General features: G+C 50.3%; 1 protein-coding gene across 1 annotated transcript in view; it reads left to right on the top strand.

Moving 5' to 3' along the window:
• Positions 1–16,597, top strand: part of Slc6a11 (solute carrier family 6 member 11) — a 118,516-nt gene extending 101,919 nt beyond the window's left edge. Inside the window, exons 9-14 of the mRNA XM_032905897.1 lie at positions 2,488–2,600; positions 4,958–5,095; positions 11,547–11,649; positions 12,429–12,529; positions 13,290–13,460; positions 14,207–16,597. Coding sequence (XP_032761788.1) covers positions 2,488–2,600; positions 4,958–5,095; positions 11,547–11,649; positions 12,429–12,529; positions 13,290–13,460; positions 14,207–14,359 — 779 coding nt within the window. The 3' untranslated portion in view covers positions 14,360–16,597. The remainder of the gene's footprint in view (positions 1–2,487; positions 2,601–4,957; positions 5,096–11,546; positions 11,650–12,428; positions 12,530–13,289; positions 13,461–14,206) is intronic.
• The last annotated feature ends 7,516 nt before the right edge of the window (positions 16,598–24,113 follow it).

Below are 24,113 nucleotides of genomic sequence, written 5' to 3'. Positions count from 1 at the left end.
CCTGCTTTTGTGTAGAACCCAGAACCACCAGCTCAGGGATGGCACCACACACAATGGGCTGAGCCCTCCCCCACTGATCACTAATTAAAAAACCTACAGCTGGGTCTTAGGGAGGCATCTTCTCGGTTGAGACGTCTTCCTCTCTGATGGCTCTAGCTTGTGTCAAGTCGATAAAAACACAGTCAGTACAGTAAGTTTGAGGCCAGCCTGGGCTCCACAGTGAGACTTGGCTGGAAAAAAAATAGTTTGTATTTAAAAGTTGGAAAATAAATATCAGTGTTTATCCCTCACTGGGGAAAAACAGAGATGCAAGAAACTGCATTGTCAGCTGTGCAAAGGAGACACAGAAAGGACAAAAAGCAGAGAGGATGGATACTGTCATGAAGGTCAGAAGGGTGGACGGAGGAGGGGAGGGGCAGAAGGGTGAGTGGGGGAAGGAAAGAAAGGTCAGTGCTTTCCAGAGCGTTTTCCTCATAGCCTGGACTCCGGGTGATGTCTCACACCCCATCCAAGATAGGGTGGGCCCCGAAATGGAATATAAGCTAGTAACAGTGACCTCACTGTATAGAATGACAGTGAGTCCCATAGCATTAAGGGACACAGAACTGACAAGAGATGGCACATGCCAAGAGGGTACTGGCAGCTAAAGATGGAAAGCATGACCGGAGTGTACTGTGTCAGAACAGGAGTCTGGACTGGAGATTCTGGTGAATGGGATGAGTGTGTCAGGGCGGACTAATTGGCAAATGTATGTAGATCTCAAGGCTCTCATTTCCCTCCGAGGAACAGGCATTAGAATTCACTGTATTAGAAATCAAGGGATTTGTATGCTTCAACTCCTGAGTTCAGTGTGTGGATAGAATCACGTGGACATGCGCAGGAGGGAAGAACGTGCTGAGGAAGGCATCTGCAATGACACTGTCAGTTAACAAACACACCCTGTATCCAGGCCGGGGTTTCTAAGCATCGGTGTCTGAAGCTAGGGCCCCTTGAAGAGGCAACTGGGTCTAGTTCTGGGCCAGAACACAATGAAGCCAGAAGATAAAGCTGGGGACATATCGGAAAGATACAGGATCTACCTGAAGCCCCTGGTGGCCCATGCTGGGACAACTTGAGCAGCAAAGTAAATAATGATCATTTCTGGATCATAACCCAGAGAAAACCTCTGAGCACTAAGGAGCCCACACAGGCATAAAGCATCACCAAGTGATTGACGAGGCAGCTCTTGCTTAAGCAAACACCATCATAACAATGGCTGTAGAAGCAACATTCCAATGGATACTGAGATCTCAGGGGAGGATTCCCCTATAGGCACTGGACACCGCTATAAATGCAGGCAAAACACCCATACACATAGAATAAAAATAAATCTTTTTTTAAAAATTAAAGGGCTAGTCATAGCCCGAGAAGAAATATGTCCATGATGCCTACTCTCCCCTATGTACAAAGAGAGGGAAGAAGAGGGAGGAAGAGAGAGAGGGAGAGAGAGAGAGAGAGAGAGAGAGAGAGAGAGAGAGAGAGAGAGAGAGAGAGAGAGAGAGACTGCTTCAACCAATAAAAAAGGTGGACCAATAAAAGGGGGGCATTTGTTTAAATAGTAAGCACTTGAAGGTACCCAGGCAACACAAATTAAAACCAAAGTGACGGAAAAACGCTCAGTCACTTTAAGGACTAAATCTGAAATAATAACAGTATCAAGTATTGGCAAGAACATGTAGCCTCAAACGTTGCTATAATTATCTAATTGCTGAAGTATTTAATTTTTCCCATAGCAGAATGGCATGGCTGCTTTTGAAATCAACATTTCATAGGTGAAGTGTGTGGTTGTCACCCCAGCAATTCTATCCTAAACAGCACAGAAATCTTAATCTGAGATTAAAAAAAAACAACAAACTGACTCCAGCTCTAGGGTATCTAATGCCCTCTTCTGGACTCCACGGGTACTGCACTCAGACACGCACGCACCCACGCACGCTCTCTTAAAAAGAATCTTTAAATGAAAACTCCTATAGCTGACCAGGATGCTAATGGAGATGGGTGTGGAAATGATGAGTAAATAGAAGCAACAGGGACATTGTGTATCTTGATGGTGGGCGTGGTGAGGGAAGCACACTACACATGGCTCTTACGATATATTGGCTCTACTATGATGAATCCTCCTTCTGTGACCTCCCTGCTTGGTGGCATCCCACTTTCCTCAGAAGCACTTTTAGGTAGACTGTTCTGCTCCTGCCTAGATTCAGCTGCTGTCTGGTCCTGGTGAGAACAGGCTCCGCCCCCACAAGGTGAAAGCAGGGAGCAGGTGGATACAGAAGAAGATCTGTGTGTCAGACACCCCTGACTTGAGCCCCTCTCCACAGCAGGCCCATATGAACCTGGCGCCATCTGCACAGCACAGACAGGAGATCTGAGTGAGACTGGCCCAGTGGCCGGCAACCACCTGTCTACGTGCCAGATGGGAACACTGAACTCTCTTCCTCCCTTCAGGTCCTGGACTGGCTTTCATCGCCTACCCCAAGGCTGTCACTATGATGCCCCTGTCCCCATTGTGGGCCACCCTGTTCTTCATGATGCTCATCTTCCTGGGCCTGGACAGTCAGGTGAGGGGGCGGGAAGAGGGGAGGAGATGGTGGGGGAGGGGAGGGGACATCCAGATAATGGGAAGGGAAGGGAAGGGCAGGGGAAGGAAGATTAGGGGACTAGACAGACCAGAGCTACTCTTAGGAACAGCTTCTAGGTCGCAGAACCCTCTCCTGGCCTTAGTCATCAGCCCACCAAGCGGCCTTGTCACCTTCTTGGCAGCCTCCCGGCCACAGACATGTCTATTTGGTATTCCTCCATGCCTGTTCTTCATCCAAAATGCCCAATCTAAATGTTTTGGGTTGTTTCCTTTTAGCTTTGTATTGTTTGAATTTTTTGCATCTGTTTATTTAATCCTGTCTGTGTGTAGACATACCTGCTTGCAGTACACATGCAGAGGTAAGAGGACAACTTGTGGAGATCAGTTCTCTCCTTCTCCTGTGCGTGTCCCAGGCACGGAATTCAGGTTCTCGGACTTGGCAGAAAGTTGCTTCACTGCCCGGACCTTGGTTTAGTTTTTAAGATGATGCCCTAAGTCCTTCCATTCTGATAAATGATATCTAGCCAAAGGCTCCTGGAAAAGCAGAAAGAGGGTATAAAGGCTGTGGCTAATATAATAATTATAATATAATGATAATACTATAACCAAGGGTCTCTGTGTCCGATGAGACATGGGAAAGCCAATTTCCTTCGTCTGGCTCTGTGAAGAGGTCTCCATAACCTTTTTCTGGCATCCTTTTGGTATCTCAGTGCCTTCTCCCACCAGTCCCTGTGGACCTCTGTCCATCCATCCCTCCCTCACTCTGCAGCTGTGGACCACAGAGCAGATGCATGACCAGCTCTAGGGGCAAACTGCATGCTCCTGTCTCCTCATTCCTCTACACCAGCTTCCCCTCCCCGTCTGCTTCTCTCCATGCACACTCTCATCCTCCCATGGGCTCCCAGCTTGCAGCCTGTGGCCTCTCTTTGCCTCACAGGCCTAGGGTACAGCCTCTGTCTGCTGCTGAGCACAGCTAGCTGTCTCGCGCCCAAAGAGCTGCCTCTAACCATGCTGATGGCTATGGGTTATCCTGACAAGTCTGAGCTGTGCAGAGGAGAAGCCCTGTTTGACCAGAGAAGCCATCCCAAACCTCCTACATTATGGGGAAGAGTAGTGCCCAAGTTAGTCTGATGAGCACTGCTCCCATCCATGACCTTGCAGGAGTCACTGAACACACAAGCCCTGGCCCATGTGTCTGTCAATCCAGCCACATTCAGTTTCTCTCTGGAGCTGGAATCCTTCCCCGGAAACCACTAAGCTGTGCTGCAGAAGCACTGGGTGTTTCTGCTGATAGCTTTTCTTCCATTGTTGTTGGCAAAGCCTTTCAGGAATCAGAGCTCTGCAGCTGTTATGTGACTGACAGAAGGTCCTGCCTGGCAGAGGAGGTGTGACTGAGGCATGACTCTGCTCATGCCCCACTGGGCTCACTGGCTTTTCTGCCATGTGCCTGGGCCATGTCCTAAGTCCATCCTCTAATAGTCACATAAGCTGAGGACCCCCACTCATTGTCTGGGTTTGAAAGCAGAAGCAAAGTGATTTGTTAGGACAGATACCTGGGGTCTGCCTGCCTCTTGCCTGTGCACATCTGCAGCCCACACTCCATTAGTTTCCTGGGTAAGCCGCCTTCTTTGAATCCCATCTCCCTCCACCAAGACCCTGGGGAAAGACTGGCGGTACCAGGAAGCAATGCAGAGTTGAACATCCACTCCCAGCTGTGTGACTTTGAGAGAGTCACTACCCGTCTCTGTGCCCCAACCCTTATTGTATAATGGAAATACCTTGAATCAGACAGTTAGGCTGCCCAACATGGTAACTAGCAAATACATACACCATTTACAGTACAGAGGTGGGAGACCACCTCAGAAGCAGGCAGGTTCATAGCTGGGCTCTGTTGCCAAGCACCTAGCTGACAGAGCTGAGTGTGGCTTTCCACAGACAGGGCACCATCACAGTCCTAGAAGTCAAAGGCAATGGCCAGAGCCTGCTGCCAGCAGATGGCCAAACACCCAGGATAGTTCTGAGATCCCTGCCTTGCCTCAAGAGCAGAGGCTAGGTCTCCTGTAATTCACAAAACCCAGAACAGTAAGTGTTAGCGGTGAGGGAGAAGGAGCCATCACAGTCTGGACTGCATGCTGAATGACCCTGGGAAGTACCCCCAGCATCTTCATCCTGGTCCCCTCAGTGGACAGACTGGAGCATGTTGGCACCAGGGCTTGCATTCATCACTACGGGTGGAGAGTGAAGGTGGAAGGCAGGCCAGGGAGAACCCCTAGTATGTAGACCTAGGGTACAGGACTGGCCTTTTCCTGGGCTTCATGCATGTCTCTCTCCCTCCAGTTTGTGTGTGTGGAGAGCCTTGTGACAGCCGTGGTCGACATGTACCCCAAGGTCTTCCGGCGGGGCTACCGGCGAGAACTGCTCATCCTGGCCCTGTCCATTGTCTCCTATTTCCTAGGCCTGGTGATGCTGACAGAGGTAAGTGGTATTCGCAGTGTGCTCTATCAGACTCCTGCTCTGAGACCTCAGACCCTGCGGCTGTGCACAGACCCAGCACCTTCTCTGTTACACCCTTGGCGAGCTCTGAGTACAAGGTCAGCCCTGTGTCAGTATTAGATGTTATTAGACAGGAAAGCTCACGCAGGGACTTGACAGGCTAACCTGCTGCTCCCTGATCATCCCTTGGGTGAGCCTGCAATGAAGAGAACAGTGTCAGCTCTCAGGCCCAGTACTGGCTCCTTGTCATGGCCTCATGTTCAATATTGGCTCTTCTGGAACTTCTCTCAGAGCAGGCACTTTGGGTGGCATTTGCTATGTGCTCCAGTCTCAGCCCCTCCCCCATGTGTTTCTTCCTACTGTTCATGCAAGTGAGGTGGGCTTCTTGCCAACCCTGAACTGAGATGGTCTTCTAAACCATGTGCATACCCCACTCCTCAGCCATTCTGTCCCTGTTCTGTGTCAGGTATCTGGAAGGTGAGGTTGGGCACCTTTCTCTGCATAATGCATAAAGACGGTGCAAAGAAGGAGAGGGAGCTCTGTTGCTGAGAGACACAGAGAGGCTGTATAAGAGGAAGAAGTGGGGAACAGGAATTCATCAGGCAGCTGGGGTGAAACAGAGGCCAGCCATCTCCAGAGGCCCTCTTCCACATCCCCCTCCCAGTTCACAGCCTTAGAGAAGCTCTCCTGCTTCCCTTCCCACCAGGCTTACACACACACACACACACACACACACACACACACGCACACACACACACTCTCACCCACTCTCTCACACACACATGCACACATGCACACTCACACACATGTACACATATGTGCATGCAAACATAAAAATACACAGGCACATGCATTCACAGAAGCACACACATGCACACTCACACACACACACACACACACACACACACACACACACCCCACTGTGTTCTCAGCTCATTCCCCGTCCCTCTAGCTGTTATTAAGACCCTGATCACACTTTTGCCAGTTGTCCTCCAGACCCAAAAGTCCAGGAGATTGGGGACACCCTATTGAGTCAGGGGTGCCCAGAGACGGCTCGTCTCCTGCTCAGTGTGAGTGCTGGAGTTATTGCTGCTCTTGCTCACTGTCACGATGATGAGAGTGAGTCGCTGCTTAACCAAGTGAATGGGGTGAGGGTCTAGTTCCAGCTCTCCCTACAGTGGTTCTACCTCAGGCTTCTCCATGTCGGAAAGCCAGACTACAGTGATTAGGGCCTCATTAAGCACTGGTTAATTGCACAGAATGGAGCCATTTGTCACATACAAATTGGGGGGTTAATCTGATGCCTTGAAGAAACTGATGGGGAGGTGCTGGTGTGGGTATCGCTGACTCCCAGCATAGGCTGCCTTGGGTTACCCCTAGTGCACAGAGCCTCTTTCCAATGGTACATGGTGACTCCCAGGGGCCATCAGGGAGCCAGTACTCCAGTCAACCAAGACTAGTAATCAGCAGACATTTGGGCTTCACATGCCAGCCCTTCACCCCCACAGAGAGGGTATCTTCAAGCCCATTGTTCTGAAGAAGTTCACAGTGGGCCCTGTGAGCCGTGTAAGCCTCAGTCATCCTGGTAATTGCCTGCTGGAGCCTCTCTCTCTCTCTCTGTCTCTCTCTCTCTCTCGGTCTCTATCTCTCTCATTTATGCGTGGCTAGAGCTCAGGTCTAAGGAAAATACAGGCTACCCATCTCTTATCTTCCACCACAGCAGTGTAACTGGTGGTTAAGACTGGAAGCCCAGCTGTTCAGCTCTCAGACCCTCCACTCAGCGCCGTGACATCATGCTGCAAGTGGCCTTGCATCTTGGTGCCTCCGTTTCTCTGTAGGGACATTGAATATCGGTAGTCATGCCTGTCAATTTATTGCTGGCAGAGGGATACAAGGAGTATAAGAAATACATTAAGACATAGAAAAGTTGGGGTTGGGGATTTGGCTCAGTGGGTAGGCGCTTGCCTAGGAAAGCAAGGCCCTGGGTTGATCCCCAGCTCCGGAAAAAAAGAACCAAAAAAAAAAAAAAAAAAAACCACAAAAAAGGGTTGGGGATTTGGCTCAGTGGTAGGCGCTTGCCTAGGAAGCGCAAGGCCCTGGGTTCAGTCCCAGCTCTGAAAAAAAGAGCCAAAAAAAAAAAAAGACATAGAAAAGTTAAAGCCAACACAGCCATCAATGTCTTCATAGGGCTGTGCTGTGAGGAATAGGTCACCAATGGGCATACATAGGGACATCAGAGCAGGAATTCCTAACTTTGCTACCCACAGCTCCTTTTTGCCCAAGAAATTTGTATGTGACCTGGGGAAATAGAAATATAAAATAGATAGACAGGGTCTAGGGAGATGGCCCAGGGGATAAGAGCAATGACTGCTCTTGCAGAGGACCCACATGGCAGCTCACATCCATCTGTAGCTTTAGTCTCATGCGATCCAATGCCCTCTTCTGGCCTTCACAGGCATTTCACACATGTGATGCACAGACAGAGATGCAGGCATAAAAATGTGGGAATACAAACCACTTACTGATAATAGAGTATAAAGGCATTTCTTTGAAAGCAATTCTTTGGTATACTTACAATTTTGTCATTTTTTAAAAACAAAAGCAAAACTGTATACTAAGGAGGTGGCTGTGCTTACATAAAGAATCAAATCTCGACTGAATATTTGATACTGCAGAATGCAGAATATCTTTAATGGTTTCCTGAGCTGACCAATATTTTGGTTTTATGATCATCAGTACTAAGAACACTGCATAAATATATAATTCACAACTTCAAATGTGTGTTCAGGGTCATTTCAGAAATTATAATTCTGTCTAACCCCAAGACAAATAATTTGAATAATCTTTTATGCAATTCAAATAGCAGTTTTCAAAACCAAATGTTCTGAGGCTAGCAAGATGGCTCAGTGGGTAAAGGCGCCACCAACCTTGACAATCTGAGTTTGGTCCCAAACCCACATGGTAGGAGAGAACTGACTCTCATAAGTTGTACTCTGACTTCTGTACATGAGCCCAAACAGCTCACATGTGTTTGCATATGTGTGTTCATACACACACACATGTAAACACATGCACATACATGCACTCACACATGTGCATACACATGTATACATGCACTAAGCGTAAAAAGAAATACCAAGCATTCCAGTAATAGAATATAAAGAGAGCCTAACTGGATACTCACTGAGGAAAGAATGAGAAAACGCTGTCTTTATTTTCCATAATTAAACCTTTATGTTTCTGGGAGAACAAAAGCCTTTTTACCTACAGTAAAAACCGCAGTTCATAACATATAGCAGTCTCAAGTTTGAGAAGTTTCAGGCAGTGTTTACTGGTGCTGAGTTGCATGAGGGCACACGAGATGGGAAGAGTGTGCCATGTGGTGAGAACCATGGCTGTGGTGAGGCCTTGTGGTGGGGCACCAGTGAGCACTGACAGAAAACACTTGGCTTGTTATGGATGTGACCTTGAATTAATTTTCAGTCCTTGTACAGTCAGAATCCTTTGGCCTTTACCAGTTGTTTTACACTTCCCACATTTCATTCATGTGACCTGCACAGTTTAAAGAGCTGGGCACTAGCCAGGCGGGAGTGGTAGTGCCTTTAATCCCAGCACTGGGGAGGCAGAGGCAGATGGATCTCTGTGAGTTCAAGCCCAGCCTGGTCTACATGGTGAGTTCCAAGACAACCAGAAACTCTGTCTTGAAGACACACACACACACACACACACACACACACACACACACACACACACACAAAAAAGGAGGAAGAGGAGAAAAAGGGAAGGAGAAAAGAGAGGAAGAAAGAGAGAAAAAGAGAGAGAGAGAGAGAGAGAGAGAGAGAGAGAGAGAGAGAGAGAGAGAGGCCATAGAGCACCCTTGCACAAGCTGAGCTAGACACCAGGTCACTAGAGGACCCAGAGTCAGTGAACTTCTTGCTTTATTTTCTGTTCTTTTCAGTGCTGATGCTGAGCCTGAACTTGCCTCTCTCATGCTAGACAAGTGCCCTACCCCTGAGCTACCCGCACCTTACTTTTTATTTTGATGGTGTCCTTAAAATTGAGTAGGCTAGAGGAGGCGGGCCTTGAACTTGCGATCTCCCATCTCAGCCTCCTGAGAGTCTGTAATGACAGGCCTTCTCTGTGTGTCCTGGAGAGACTCGGAAGTCATCTCTGGTACATACACCCTGTTGCTGGGCAGACATCAGTGTGTGACGGGAGGCTTTCCTGGGTAACGCGCGGGAGGGTTACTTGGTTGTTTTAAAAGTGATACCCGGACTGTTAGGAAGAGGGTCTTCAGTTTGAACTCAGAGAGCCAGGTCCATTGCTGTCCAGATGCTTCAGACTCAAACCTGAAGCTGACACATTGATGTCTGATGTTGCTGTCAACGGCAGCCTCGCAGCAGACAGGGCCCGGGGATTATTTAGCTCCACTCTCCCTATGTTTTTCAAAGTAATTTTAAAAAGAGAAAAGTTTCCTGGAAAATTCTGACTTGAGGCACGTCATTCCAGAGAATCTGCACATCAGGCCTCAGACCCATTCCCTCTAACAACCATTGGCTAAAAGCGTGTGTCTAGATAGTGTGTGGGTTCTGCACCTAGCCAGAGTCCCCGCCATACCCCTCATATTCAACTGGTGTTCCCTGTGTGGCCCTGTCTTTGTGGTGATGTTACCTCCATCTTCAGAGAAGATGCATGAGGGGACACATGGTCTCGAGGTGTAGAATATTCATGATAGAAGACAGTTCAAGGGACATGATGGGGTACTCTTATTCCAAGTAAGACCTTGGCAAACTCAGGAGGCCCTGCAGCTGCTGTCTGGTTTTTTAACCCCTTGCCCTGACTTTCCCCATCTGACCCTCCAAACTCCTTCACGTTGATCCCCCTCTTCAAGGACCCTTAGAATATCAAGAAGATCTCTCTTATAGATGCTACTCCTGCTGGAATCCAGACCTGGCCTCTCCCTCCCCTTCCCGTCCCAGTTCTCATGAAGGACCTTCCTGGATCCCTTTGAGTGCCAGGGCTTCCACTGAGCTATGTCTTCAGACTTGCCTAGTCATCCCGTCACACAAGGACCACCATGAGCAGCAAATCTGTGGATACCCAGGATTCGTGGGACCAGCCCACATCCGATCATCTCTGGATTACTCATGATGCCTAACATCATGTCAATGCTGTGTGAAGAGCTACACTGTACTGTTTAAGTGAAACTGGCAAGGGGTCTGTAGGGCCCTCTAGGGGAACAGAGTATAGAAGGGGGTCACTAGGATGTCTTACATGGTTGGGGATGTTTTCTAGGACCTGGTAGCTGCTCAGCCCATGAAGCTGGACAGGACACCCCAGTGGTTTACAACCCAGAACTGGAGGCCCAAGAAATCACTGGAAAGTCACTAGCATCGTGTCTGTGTTGGAAGGCTAGAGAGGCTGGGGTCTGTGGATGATGGTGGAGGCCAAAATAGAAGTTCTCACTCAGCAATAGAAAAACACATGCCTTTCCTCAAATCTCTCTCTACCTGGGCTCCCTGTTGGAAGGTGCTACCCACCCTGAGGTCAAGCTTTTCTCACTTTGGTCAATTCTTTCTAGAAACATTCCCACAGACATGCCCAGAGTCGATCCTGAGTCTGGTCAAGTTGACAATACCAGCCATCGAGGGGTCAACCACGTGTTACAGAGTAGGCCCGCAGACAATCTTTCATCAGTAATTCATCCCAAAGATGAATAACTGCGTACCTACTGTGTGTCCATTTTTGAGCCAGAGAGCAGGGCATGGCTCTAGGCAAGCCAGCCAGTACCACATCACAGAACCCATGCTCTAGGTGATTCTACTTACATCTTTAGGGGACCTACTGTGCGCCGGGCTCTGTGCTGGGAGCTGCAGGTATAATAAGGTACAAGGTGTTGGGGCTTCCTGAGCAGAGATCAGAGTTCTCAGCTGCTAACAAGGTACTTTTAGGATTAAATTGTGAGTCCAAACAATGTGGTCTGGAGGCCTGAAGAAAAAGTGAGGCTGAGGACGGAGGGCTTCTCAGAGGAAGTGACCTTTGGGCTGAAGTGAGGCCACTTTGCTGAGAATGTGTGGTGGGCCAGGTTGGAGGGAGCTGAGGGTGATTTTAAACCTCTGTAAGTATGGAAGAGGGTGAGACCGGCGGCAGTAAAGCCTACCTGGAGGCTGCTGGAGAGGCTCTGGGGAGAGGTGTTGAAGCCATCTACCACCCACTCTAGTTTCAGTGGAGCCTCCGACGCCACAGATCACCTACAATCCTGACATCTCTGCAGGACAGGGCCTTGGAACACCCAGCTGTAGAGTGTAGCACTCAGACTAGAAATGAGTAAACCAACTGGCTGGCAGCTGCCAGTACAGAGAGAAGACCACACAAAGGCTGGCTACTGACCCTGTTCTCCTACATGTCTGTCTGTCTGTCCTCCTGCCCCCAGGGAGGCATGTACATTTTCCAGCTTTTTGACTCCTACGCCGCCAGTGGCATGTGCTTGCTCTTTGTGGCCATCTTTGAGTGTGTCTGCATCGGCTGGGTGTATGGTAAGTGGAGGCTGGACCCCTGGCGCCTGGTAAGCTGTTCCTGGCTCGGTGCTTTCCCTGGGAACTCAGGGCCCTTCCTACTGTCACAGACCTTCCTGTTTTTATGCCAGCATAGGATGTTCAGGGCTCAGACTCCCTGACATCTGACTAGCCCTACCCTGAGGCTGTTTTCCCCACTGTGAAAGTTGTGTCCCAGAGGGAGACATCAGGCAGAGCCACTAGCATGAGCCACACCCTATTCACCCCACTTTCTCCTGGTCCTCACACGAACCAGGAAAAGAGCTGCTGTCCCCAGAACAAGCAGAGTGTGGAACAACACACACTATTCACAAGCAGCCCTTTAGAGCCCTGTTTCCTGAGAATCACCAGGCTCTCACCTCACCTTGTCAGTTTTTGCATCACTGCAAAGAAATGGCTGCCATGGGCTATGGAAGAAGTAGGGGGCTAACAGAACTCATGGTTCTGGAGTTCAAATCCAGGATTGGGTGGTGCCATTGCTTCTGGTCCTGGTGCCCTGGTGACGAACTCTCATGATGAGGGTGTGTAATGGAGAAAGGCTATCTCTAGCCAGAAACAGAGAGAGGCAACCCCATCACTGACCTAAGGATCTCTGTAGAGCCCTATTTCCTTGAACACAATAAGACTACCCAATAGTGTCACCCAAAGGACCCTGCTTTACATGCAGGTGCTCCACACTTAAGCCCAAGCACCCTATGTCCCACGTAGACCCACCTCACCTCTTCTCTGAGACACGTGCTTGTCTGCTTTCCTTCCCATAGGAAGTAACAGGTTCTATGACAATATTGAGGACATGATTGGATACCGGCCATTGTCACTCATCAAGTGGTGCTGGAAAGTCGTGACCCCTGGGATCTGTGCGGTAAGGCTGGTAGAAAGACACCTCCATCCCCTCCCCAACTTGTTCACCAGTCACTCTTAAGCTCCAGCCAGCTCGGCTAAGGCCAGCCCTGAGGAGGGTCATGCGCCCAAAGTCCCTGCCACCTGACGCTCTCTAGAGCTGAGGTCTCAGCTCAGACTCTCTAGGCTTGCTGAGATAAGGCCTAATTCCAGTGTTGAGTGACCATGAACAGGTTTCTCCCCTGTGAGGGCCTTATGTACACCAGCCCAACACTGGTCTACCTCCCTGGAGACCAGGGGCATGCAAACATGAATGAGATTTATTACTGAGAAGGTGACGGACAGAGTTGAGGAGAATGCCAAGGTTTAGACTCTATCCCTAGAAACAGGTCACAGACCAACCTTGGTAAGAGGACACTTAACAGAAAAATGGCCTCATTATTCCTTGTCCCGTTTTGGGGTCTGGGGGTATCTGAACTTATCTTCTCAATTGAAGGGGTCAGAACAACAGGTTCATGATAGTACTAAGACAAACTCTTGAGTGGGCAGAAGCTGGGAAAGAGGATCCTGGGAAAGGGGACAGATATCACAGCCCTGAAGAGGCCCCAGGGTCCCTAAGAGCCTGGGCCCCAAGGCCATAGGCCCTGTGTCCTGACAACCATACTGACTCCCTCCCATGGCAGTGCCTCAAGCCCACTGTGGACAGTGGAGGTGCCTGGACCCTTGAAGAGGGTAGGGCTGAGGGGTGCCACCAAGAACCTCCTCCCCCTGCCTTTCCACAGGGCATCTTCATCTTCTTTCTGGTCAAGTACAAGCCACTCAAGTACAACAATGTGTACACATATCCTGCTTGGGGCTACGGCATTGGCTGGCTCATGGCTTTGTCCTCCATGCTGTGCATCCCGCTCTGGATCTTCATCAAGCTGTGGAAGACAGAGGGCACCCTGCCCGAGGTGAGCAGTTGGTAGGGAAGCTGTAGCAGGTTCCTCTTTGGCAGGTGTCCATCCTTAAACTGTCAGAAGCACCTCTGTGAGATTTTTTGGATTAAGCCAGACTCTGTGAATTCCACCTCAGCCTCCTGCCCACCAAACAGGTTGACAGTGCCCCTTAATTGATAGAGGGTAGGGGTGGTGTCTGCCTCTAAGCATATCTAAAGGAGCTCATAGACCTCCCCCTGTACTGCAATGCTGTGGTGATGAACCCAGGACAGGGCAGGGCTCTGATTAACCAACATTCACTCAGTAGCACTGGAAGTCCCTTTCCCTTTGATCAGTCAGTGCCTGTCACCCTGGCTCACACACACAGCGATGCAACCAGAGGTCAGGAGACTAGCTGGCACAGCCCTCAGGCCACTTCAAAGTCCAGCTGTTCCTGCTGCCAAGGAAGGAATGAGGTGGGAGCCCTGATTCTGACTCTCTAGTCCTGGTTACGTTCTACATCCACGCTATAGAAGCTGAATGCCTCTATTTCCTTACTTCTCATTTACTGCCAGGAGTGGGGATCTCAGCCATCCCTGTTTCTGGTGTAGGAACTCAAGGAGGTAATGACCTACCCAGAACTGAGAAGTAAGGCAGAGCTAGGGCTTGACCCCAGTCTAATGACTCCAAGAAGCATCTATACGGCCGGGGAGGCAGAATGGACAAACTCAGGCCCCAGCATCCTTGCTCACAAAGGCTTCTCCTCCTCTCCAACCATCTAGAAATTACAGAAGTTGACAGTCCCCAGCGCTGATCTGAAAATGAGGGGCAAACTTGGGGCCAGCCCACGGATGGTGACCGTTAATGACTGTGAGGCCAAGGTCAAAGGCGACGGCACCATCTCTGCCATCACAGAGAAGGAGACGCACTTCTGACTCCCCGCCAGCCACTTGGATGCGTCTCCAGCCTTCCTTCCCTGCGTGTAAATGAATCCTGAACCTTGTACTTCACCTAATGTTAGGGGCTTGCTCGTCTGCACAGGATTTATTAACAAGTTAACTCCCAGCCGGCCACTGTGTGCCCTGTACCCTCACCTCTCCCCAGCGATCGTGGGCATATCCACCTCACCAAGATAATTCTGTACAGTGACCAGCAGATCCTGGCCCAGGGTGGCTCAGCCTGTGCTTTCTAGAGTCCTTGTATTATACTGTCAGCTTCTGTGCTGGGGGCAGGCGGAGTGAGGAGCGGTGCCCATCTGCCTCTGGTGTTCAATTGCTCCCGATTTTATCTCTGAACTTCCCTGGCCACCCTCCTCTGTGCCCTAGGAACAGTTTGTTTTATTTTGTTTTATTTTTTTATTTTATTTTTTTTTCTGGTCTTCCCCTTTTCCAGTGACACCTTCTACATGTCAAGGTGGCAAGACAGAGAACAAAACATCCCCCCCATCCTCAGGACTCCTGAGTAACCAGGAGTTGCTGACTGTCCCTTCCAGTGACTGTGGCTCCTCCCTTCTCTCCCTGGCCCCCAGCTTCTCCATCTCCCAGACCGAGGGAGGGGATAGAGTGGAGTCTTCCCTTCAAAGCAGGGAAGAGTACTTGCCTCATTGCTTTGCAGGGGCTGCTTTGACCTGCAGAGACTTGTAGACCTCTTCTCTTCTCTGTCCCCTTTGCTATAACCTCCCCACCTAGCTTATCTTAAGTCAAACCTACAACAAATGATGTGGGGAAGTGTGTTTCCCTAACAACTGGAGTTTAGCTTAGCCCTGATCCCTGGAGACCAGTGCACCCCTAGGCCCTGTGGCAGGGGCTCCCACTATCCATCCAGCCCTCCTTGACCACCAGCCCTGTCCCTCCTTCCTAGATAGGGATGACCAGAAGGTAACCATCTCTTCTTGCAGCTGCCTGGCCAGGATCAATGACTTAGGATCTACGGCCACCCCTGCAGGGGAGCTACAGGGAGGCCTGGGGCTGGATTCTACCCACAGTCACTTCCTTATGTACCCTGCTTTGTCACCCGCCTTGTCCCTTGCCCTCTTTTCTACCTTCCTGCCTATTCCTGCAGATCCTGCAGGCAAACACCTTACTCTGGAGCCATTCCACCTGCCTGTCACCTGGGTCTGAGAAGCCTTCACTTCCACTGGCCAGAGGGAAGAACTGGTCACCCATCCCTTAGGCTCTTCCTTGGGAATGGAGAGCAGACTTGGTCCCTAGGGGGAGGCTGGTGCCTTTCCCTCCTGCCTGACTCAGCCTTCTTAGGCTGCTCTCTTCTTCCTCAACTGCTGGGTTTCTCATCTGCTTTGTCTGCCCAGCTATGGAGGATGGGAAGTGGAGGGAGGGTCATTCTTCCTCTCCCTGGAGTTTCCTAGACTTGTCTGTGGAAAGGTGAGATATCTTCAAGCTAAGGCTCCAGTGTCCTGTCAGAGTCCTGAATGCTCTGTTTACCCAATGCTTCCAGACTCTCAGCTCTTCTGCCCAGCCCCCTCCCGCCCACCTAAAGCCTGAGCTAGCTGAGCCAAATGCCCAGCACCACCTCCATTTAACTTGGCACTTGTCCAGGGCACACCACCCCCAGCTGCTCACACGTAGGCCATGTATTCCTTCTGGGAAGGCCAGCATCATCCTGAAGATGACCTGTGGGGTTGGTCCTCGATTGCTGTCCCCCCACCACCCCTGAGAAGGGAGGCTGCCCATTGCTGCTATTGCTCCTCGCCACCAACTCCCTCATGGACAGATGGACAGACAGATCCCTGATGTCTGTCACCATAGACACACGTGTTGTACATGTGGCCCTTAACACTTGACACTCTTAACACTACTCATGGGGCTGGGTAGGGGGAGGCTTGTGGTTTGGGGGTTGTTGTTTTGGTTTGGTTTCTTTTCTTTTCTTTTTCTTTTTTTTTTTTTTTTGTAATTTCATACTAGTATTTGGGTAACTGTAGGGAGGAGGGGAGGGTAAGTGGGAGCAAGGGGACATGTCATTGTGACAACTTTTTTGATATTCATTAGAAATGATGCAATATATCCTTTCTGAGATATTTACAGTATTATTAAAAATGAAAAGGGTTGGGCTGTTTTGCTTAACAAACTTTTTATTGGCAACCCAAAGAGCACAAGATTGTCTGTCTGCTCGTTTTTAAAAATTAAAGGATGTGGATCAACTCCCATGTGGCTGTTCCCAGCAAGTGGTCTTTATTGGGTTTTCCTTCTGTCTTTGGGTATCCTCAGGGTATGCCTTCGGAACCACCCTGGCTCTGTAATTAAAGGCCGTGCTCTCCGCTCAGCATTACAGACCAGACAACACTGGGAGCCGTGTTGTTTCAGGCCCCACCTCCTTTGATGCCTCATGGGTCCTGAAGTCACTGTACATGGTGGCTGCTGCACAGACGCTCCATGTGAGCTGAATGTTCAGCAGATCTCCTCTTTTATTCTCACAACCACTTGCCCATTTTACAGATGGGGAAAGTCAGAGCCCAGATAACTCAGGCAATTTGCCTCCCATAGTCACACAGCTTATAAACCATAGAATTCACAACTCCCCCACCTTGCTGAGCTGAGGAATCTCCCTGCTGACAGCCTGAATACTCACTTAATCAGGTGTCAGCAGCAAGGCAGTAAGAGACTGTCATAAAAGTGCGAGTTTCCTTCCTTCCCAGGAAACTTGAACTGCAGACCTTTGAACTTAAAGGATTTCAGAATTTGCCTGGTCCACCAGTAGGCAGCTGTGTGTGCTAGTGACCCCTGCTGGCCAACTGAGGCTCTGCAACCTACCTCTGATAGACACTGCTAATAACTGGAGTCTGGAAAGGGAGATCTGAAAGTGAAGTCAAAGACCCTCTCTAGTTCTAAGAAGTTTCCTGTGGGGTGAAGGAGACCAAGCATCAAAGGACAAACAATCTGCTGAAGCCTAAGAAGCGATCAGGCTTTCATGCACCCAATAGGCTGTCTCTAAATACCCACCAGTTTCCATTCCAGGGCTTTGGAGGAGGGTATAAGGGCAGCCCCTTTTGTCAAACGTTCCTACTCTGAGTCAAGAGAAGCAGTGTCCACAGCCTTCTTGATGGAGATTTTCTGGGGAGGAGCTGCCTCTCTGGCCTCTCCAGCAGGAGCATGCTGTTTACTAGGTGAGTCTACCCCCTTCCCCAGGCCTTACTTCAGTTGTCTGTAATGGGGTAGCAATGAGACCCAGAGAGGACATGTGACTAGCCCATGCTTCCCCAGGAGTCCCATGTAGATCCTGTCACAGCTCCCAGGGTTAACTGTGAGTTTCAATAGGCTGACGGGCCATCTGCATACGGCTCAGTACCCAGCAGGGACAGGTGGTCTCTGGGCCTAACTCAGAGGCTAGGATGTCTTTCTGCTTCCCTGTTGAGAAAGGGCTGCTCTGCAGGGAACACTGGAGGAATCAACACAGCATCTACCCACTGTGTGCTGGGGACACAAGAGAAGCCGTGGGGTAAAGCCACATCCCAGCGGGAAACTCTAAGGAAAAGAAGTCCGCCTCAGCCCCAGCAGAGAGCCAGCCAGACCTACAGGTCCTCCACCTTTCTCTTCTCCCCAGGTCCTCTACAAAGGTTATGAAACCCACTCCCAGTTTGAGAGCTGTCCACTTTACTCAGTCTGCTGATTCACAGGCTAACCTCTTCCTACCACCCACGCCACAGACCCACAGGCAAGCCCTGTTTCATCAGCTACCTGGGTACCTCCTTAGCCCAGATAAGCTCACACAGGAAACTGACCTTTGGGAGCTCGGGAAGGCTGCTACAGCCACCAGCACCACTGGGTCACCCAAGAGCATGCTGAAATTACGGATGGTGGAGTTTGTGTAGGGAGCGCCTTGAAAGCCACCTGGAAACATGAGGCATCTCTCAGGGGCGAGGGGGGGCTCCATGTTCCTCCAAATGATGGGAGGCCACTAGGACTCATTCAGAGGGGTGGGGATATTGGAGACCTCCAAGAGGCATTGAGTGTGGGAGCTATGCCCTCCCCCACAGGAGCTGAAAAGATACAGCAGAGGTTCCTGGTGGACGGTTGACTCATTGAGCCTTCAGGGAGGGAGGGAGCATTGGGAGTTAGGATGGACAAATGACAGGAACCTGTGGGAAGGGCAGGGGCTCTGGGACCAGCAGTGGCTGTGGACCAGCAGAAATCAGGGTTCAGGGGCATTACTGAGGGCCATTGTAGCCACCTATAGGCCTGCGGGAGGACATGGGTTGACCTTGAAGGAACACATTGCAGGATGTGGTCTTAAGAAAAGGGGAGGAATGGGGAGGCCTCTCCCATCCCTTAATCTGGGCCTTACATCAGCAAATGGCAGCAAAAGAGGCCACGAGGGGGCACTGTTGCTAACCTAGACAGTAGGGGTGGGACCTGGAACAGGGACCTGCACAGGAGACTTGGGGGTGGGGTGGCCCAAAGTCTTATCTAGGTTCCCAAGTAAAGGAACAAAAGGGCTACCCTTGACAAAAAATTCATCCTCCCCCTGTTTCACCCCCACCCTGATAGCAGAACCCTCTCCTCTCCCCTCGCTATGACCTCGGACAAATAACTTCACTTGTCTGGTTCAGTCTCTTTGACTACACAAAGGGGCTAAGTGCAGGCGTCTGACCCACCTCAGGTCTTCAGAAGGACCAAAATGCCATCAGAGACCTGGATTCCTCATTCCAACTTGGCTATGCCTTGGACAAAGTCGCCTTGCCCCTTGGAACAAAGCTGCCGCAGGCCTTAGCTGAACGACATTTGTTTTATCAGACTTCGGGTGAACTGGAAAGGTGATTATGGAGACTATTCTGAAGAAAACATGAGCAGGGTCTGGGGAGATGACTGTGCAGGGGTGACTAGGCTAAAGAACTAGAGTGGCCTGTGGGTCTGCTCATATGCACCGCACTATCCTGGTCCACACCTGCTGGCCATGCATCTGCGGTGAAGGCAGGGCCCCATCCCATGTGGACAAGGAAGTCCACAGGACGGCCGTGAGAACAGGACTGGGTTTGGGAATGGAGCACAAAACCAAATAGGAATGACGAAAGTTTCTGGAGAGAAAATTTAGGCCAATTTCCCCCTCTCTCTCTCTTTCTTTTTAATTCTGTACCATCTAATTATTTTTTCCCTAAACAAAATGCGTCTATTGCTTTTTTTATTCCAAAACATGAAATCCATTGATTTAGCTATTTTTAAAAATCCTCCCTAGGCCACTGAGAAGTTGGGTTACAAATGCACGTTCTGAGGGGGGAGGTGGGGGACGGGCATGTGGTTGGAAGAGATGGCAAGAGGAAGCAGAGAGAGAGCCAGGAGGGTGGCTGCCTACCCTCACCAAACTCATCAGCCCAGGAATTCAGCTCTGCCCCAAGATGCTACAGAACCAGCAACTAAGCAGGCCTGTCCTTTTGTGTCACGGGCAGGACCCTTCCTCTGGTGACAGCATTTATGGGCATTGTAGCTATTTCTAGATTGTGGTTGCTCGTGGCTATTGGAGGACAGAGGGAAGAAGCCTTCATCAATGGCCAGCCCAGTCCTGATGGTTTTCCTGTCTCATCTACAAATAAAGCCAACATTCCCCTGCCCCCTTACCCACTGAGGGCATGGGGTCACTAACCCAGTGACACCAGAGAAACTGGGTGTTGGGGCTTGTACCACCCACTGCCCTGCAGTTCTGTTCACTTACTCATTTCCCAAGTGAATTCAACCCCTACAGCCTCTGCCCCTACCCCCACATCCAGAAAATGCCAGTTTTGTGCTCTCGGTATCACACAGCTTCATTCTGGTAGACAGAGACAGGACCATGAGCTTTCCACGAAGTCAAGTAAAGAGAGGGCCGGAGCAAATGATCTGCGTTAGAGGTGTAAGGAGGCCATAGAGCGTAGCAGGGGTTAAAGTGTGTGTGTGTGTGTGTGTGTGTGTGTGTGTGTGTGTGTTGTTCTAAATGGACCATCCAGGGAGGGTTTTTGAGAGAGGGAGAGGAGAGAGGGGGGGGAGGGGAGGGAGAGGGAGGGAGGGAGGGAGGAGAGAGAGAGAGAGAGAGAGAGAGAGAGAGAGAGAGAGAGAGAGGAGCACACACAATGACCTTATGGGAAAGAGTATTACTGGAAGAGGGCAACATGTGCAAAGGCCCTGTGGTAGAAGCCTGTATGTACTATTCCCAGGATTAAAAGGAGACAAAACAAAACCAAGTGCTTAGGGGAAAGTGGTACACGTCAAGCTGAGCTGAGAGAGGTGGTAAGTAGGGGGTGGTCTGGCAGGCTAGTGTCAGTGTAAAATGAGGGAGCTGGGAACCATGGGAAGGTTGAACAGAAAAGGTGCAGGTTCTGATGTCTGTGGTATATATTATGTATGTATGTATGTATTCGTTTATTTATTTCTTTTTCTTTATTTGCATTTACATGTGTATGTGATGGAGGGGGCTCATGTGTATCCTGTATACGTGGAGGTCAGAGGTCAGAGGGCAACGTACAGGAACTAGTTCTTTCTTTCTACCATGTAAGTTCTGAGGATCACACTCAGGTCTTCAGACCTGGTGGCAAATGCCTTTACCTTTTGAGCCGTCTCACAGGCTCTGGCTTATGTTTGAATGAGACCTTCCAGCTACTTTAGGGGGCCCAGGAAGGTGGCAACTAGGACTCGAAGCACGGGTGGGTGGGGAGGAGGTGGGGTCAGCCCCCAGGGATGTGCAGATCCTGGGTGTGGTTCCAAAGTGGGGTAGGATTTCTGGGTGCTCTGTAAGTGGGGCATCTGAAATGATGGGTTGGAGGTGGGAGAACCTGAACAGATCTCAGCCTGCTGATGGCAGAAGGTCGGTGCTGGGTGATGTCATGTGCCACAGGCAGAATCAAACTAGCAAATCCATCTCTTGCTGTCTCACTACGCCTCACCTGAAAGCTGGAAACAGTTGTTCTCAGGCCTCAGAGGTTTGTAAGGCCTGGTGTCCTGTTAACATGGTGCTTTGTGCTAGCTGAGGCCAATGTCTCCTAGAGACTAAAGGGCCCTACTAAGGGTGTCAGACAGACAGGATCCTGCCCTAGTTAAATGACCTTTGACCAGACATCCACCTTTTCCACCTCCGTTGGTTTCTCTGCAAAAGGGAACCCGCTTTACACAAACAAAGCAGCTGCCTATGCTCCCAGCACACAGTAGGACATGCACCAATGAGCAAAAGGAGAATGTGGACTCTACCCTAGTGCAGCTGGACCCATGTTCCCATACCCACTCCTGGCCCCGGGCAGCTGCAGCCCTGGTGGGGCATTTTAACCTCCGAGATTGCAGTGGGCTCCAAGCAGCACTGCAACTCTGCTGAATCCCTGCATGTGTGGGCAATGCTACTGTTCCCGAGCATCTAAAATTGCCTTCCGCTGATTGCTGCTATACAAACCGAGGCGCTCTCGCTTCCCCCATCCAGTTGGGTCTATTTCAAGAACACATTGATGAGCGCTGATTGAGCCTTGATTACTGCAAGCGGAGCGAGCAAGCTAGTGCCGTGGTTAGCCCCCTCCCCAGCCTCCGTGGGATGTGCTAGCCCCCTCCCCAGCCTCCGTGGGATGTGCTCACTCCCACTTTGCTACCATGGCCCACTTGCCACCCAAGGGCCACAAGAAGAGGCAAGGAAGGAAGAGAGTGCATGGGACAGGGCATCCTGCACTCATCTACCTCTGAAGATACTTTGTCAGGTCTCTTCTCTCCAGAGCCATTCTCCCCACTGCCAAACCTCTGGATTTCAGAGGAGGAGTATGGAGGACAGAGTGAGAGATTTGCATGTTGGGTTTAAGATGCACTGAGCTATTGGTCAGGGGAAAAGGATCTTCCATGTATTGTTTTTGGCGCATGCATGTGCCACACACACACACACACACACACACACACACACACACGTCCATGTCTGGCTGTGTCTGAGGCTACCTGGCTCATTGGGCTGCACCTTAAACTTGTCTCCTTTCCTTGCTGAACAGTGACCCAGACATGGTCACATGCAAACTCCATGGTCACTTTTATGAGAGCACCTTTGACTGTGCATGTTCCTGTGTTGCATGAGCACACGCATGCATGTATGTGTATGGAAGCACCACAGATTGACCTTCCTTGTCTCTTTCTGTTGCTTTCCACCTAGTCCTTTTTTTTATTTTTTGAGACAAGTTGTTTCTGCAGGCTGGCCTTCAACTCATAGAGATCGGCCTGCCTCTGCCTCCTAAATGCTGAGACGAAAGGCCTACACCACCAGCTCCTGGCTTTCAGCTAGTCTTTGATACAGGTTTCTCACTAGGGCCTGGGGTCCATCGGTTTCCACCTGCCATTGTTGGATGTGGTAAGAGCAAACTATCACACTCACCCCACTTTCCCATGGATTCCGGGGCTCCAGTTCTGGCCTCATGCTGCCTCACAAGCTCTTTACTGACTGAGCAGTCGCCCCTCCCGCCCCCACCCCCGTCAGTTTTTCAGATATATTTGTGCCCACTTTGCCAGTCAGGACACTGAGGCTGGTGGAACTGGATTGGGGAGCTCTGAACCCTAGTCTTTGGTGGGTATGCTAGTTCTGGGCGAACCCTGGGGCGTCTTTCTTTTTTAGCAGCCTCTGTCTCTTTCCTTAGAGATTTGCTGTCAGTAGGTCTTGGCTGGGGCCAAGGTACTATCTGAGCTGCAGAGTGGGGAGGAGGAACAGTTACTCCCGCCTCTCCTCTTTATTGGCTAATGGGATATACAGGTATTCTCTCTCTCTTCTCCCTCCTGCTGCTCTATTACTCCTGTATCCCTGGCACCCACCCCTGTCCTCACCCTTTCCTCTGCCTCCCTCCTATCTTCATTAGCAGTTCATATCCTTCCCTTGACTGACACTCTCTCTCTCTCTCTCTCTCTCTCTCTTCCTGTAGTCTTCTTCCTCCTCATCCAATCCTCTTCCCCTTGGCAGCCATTGCTCCCTTCCATTTGCTTACCAGACCCAAGAAGGCTGCAAGGGCAGACCCTGTGAGGATTGCTGCAAACGACTGCAAGACATCTCCACCTGGGGACAGGATGCACACCACAGCCACTGGCTGTGACCCAGGCAATTCAGAACCCCTAGTACCCCCTGAGGAAGGAGATAGGACATCACGGAGCCCTCCCCTAATATCCTGAAAGAGATCACAGTGGCCAGGGCAAAGTGCCCTTGGTAACCTCATCAGCCTGATCCCTTCCTACTGTGTAATCACCATAACTTGCTGTCCCTCACAGCTAAAACAACTACTGTCAAATTTCTGTCTTAGGCATAGAGCTGCTGGCTTTCTATGTCTGACACCAGGGTGTGCTTACACACACATGTATCCATGAATGCACACACATACGCATACACACGTAAGAACACACACACACACACACATACACACACACACACACACACACACACACACACACACACACAATTTCTTAAGTAGGAACCCGGGGGAGGAACTGGGAAGAGTCATTGTAAGTTCAGGGTCTGAAGTCACACAAGCTTAGTTTCAGATATTAACTATCTCATTCTGGTTGTACAATGCTAGGAGGTCATCTAACCCCTCTGGGTCTCAATTTCTTTTTCCCCGGGGTTGTAGCGAGTATTTAAGGGGCAGAGGCATACAACGTGCTTCATTTCCACCCCAAACCCAGTTTTCATGTTAGGAGCTAGCCTTGTTCAAGAACTCATATCTGGGGTTGGAGAGTGGACTTCTGAACCATTCCTTTTGTTTCTAGGTGG

Source organism: Rattus rattus, chromosome 6, assembly GCF_011064425.1.
Source record: "Rattus rattus isolate New Zealand chromosome 6, Rrattus_CSIRO_v1, whole genome shotgun sequence".
Lineage (NCBI taxonomy): Eukaryota > Metazoa > Chordata > Mammalia > Rodentia > Muridae > Rattus > Rattus rattus.
Note: the sequence above shows the minus strand (reverse complement) of the source record. Positions and strands in the feature narration are given on the sequence as shown.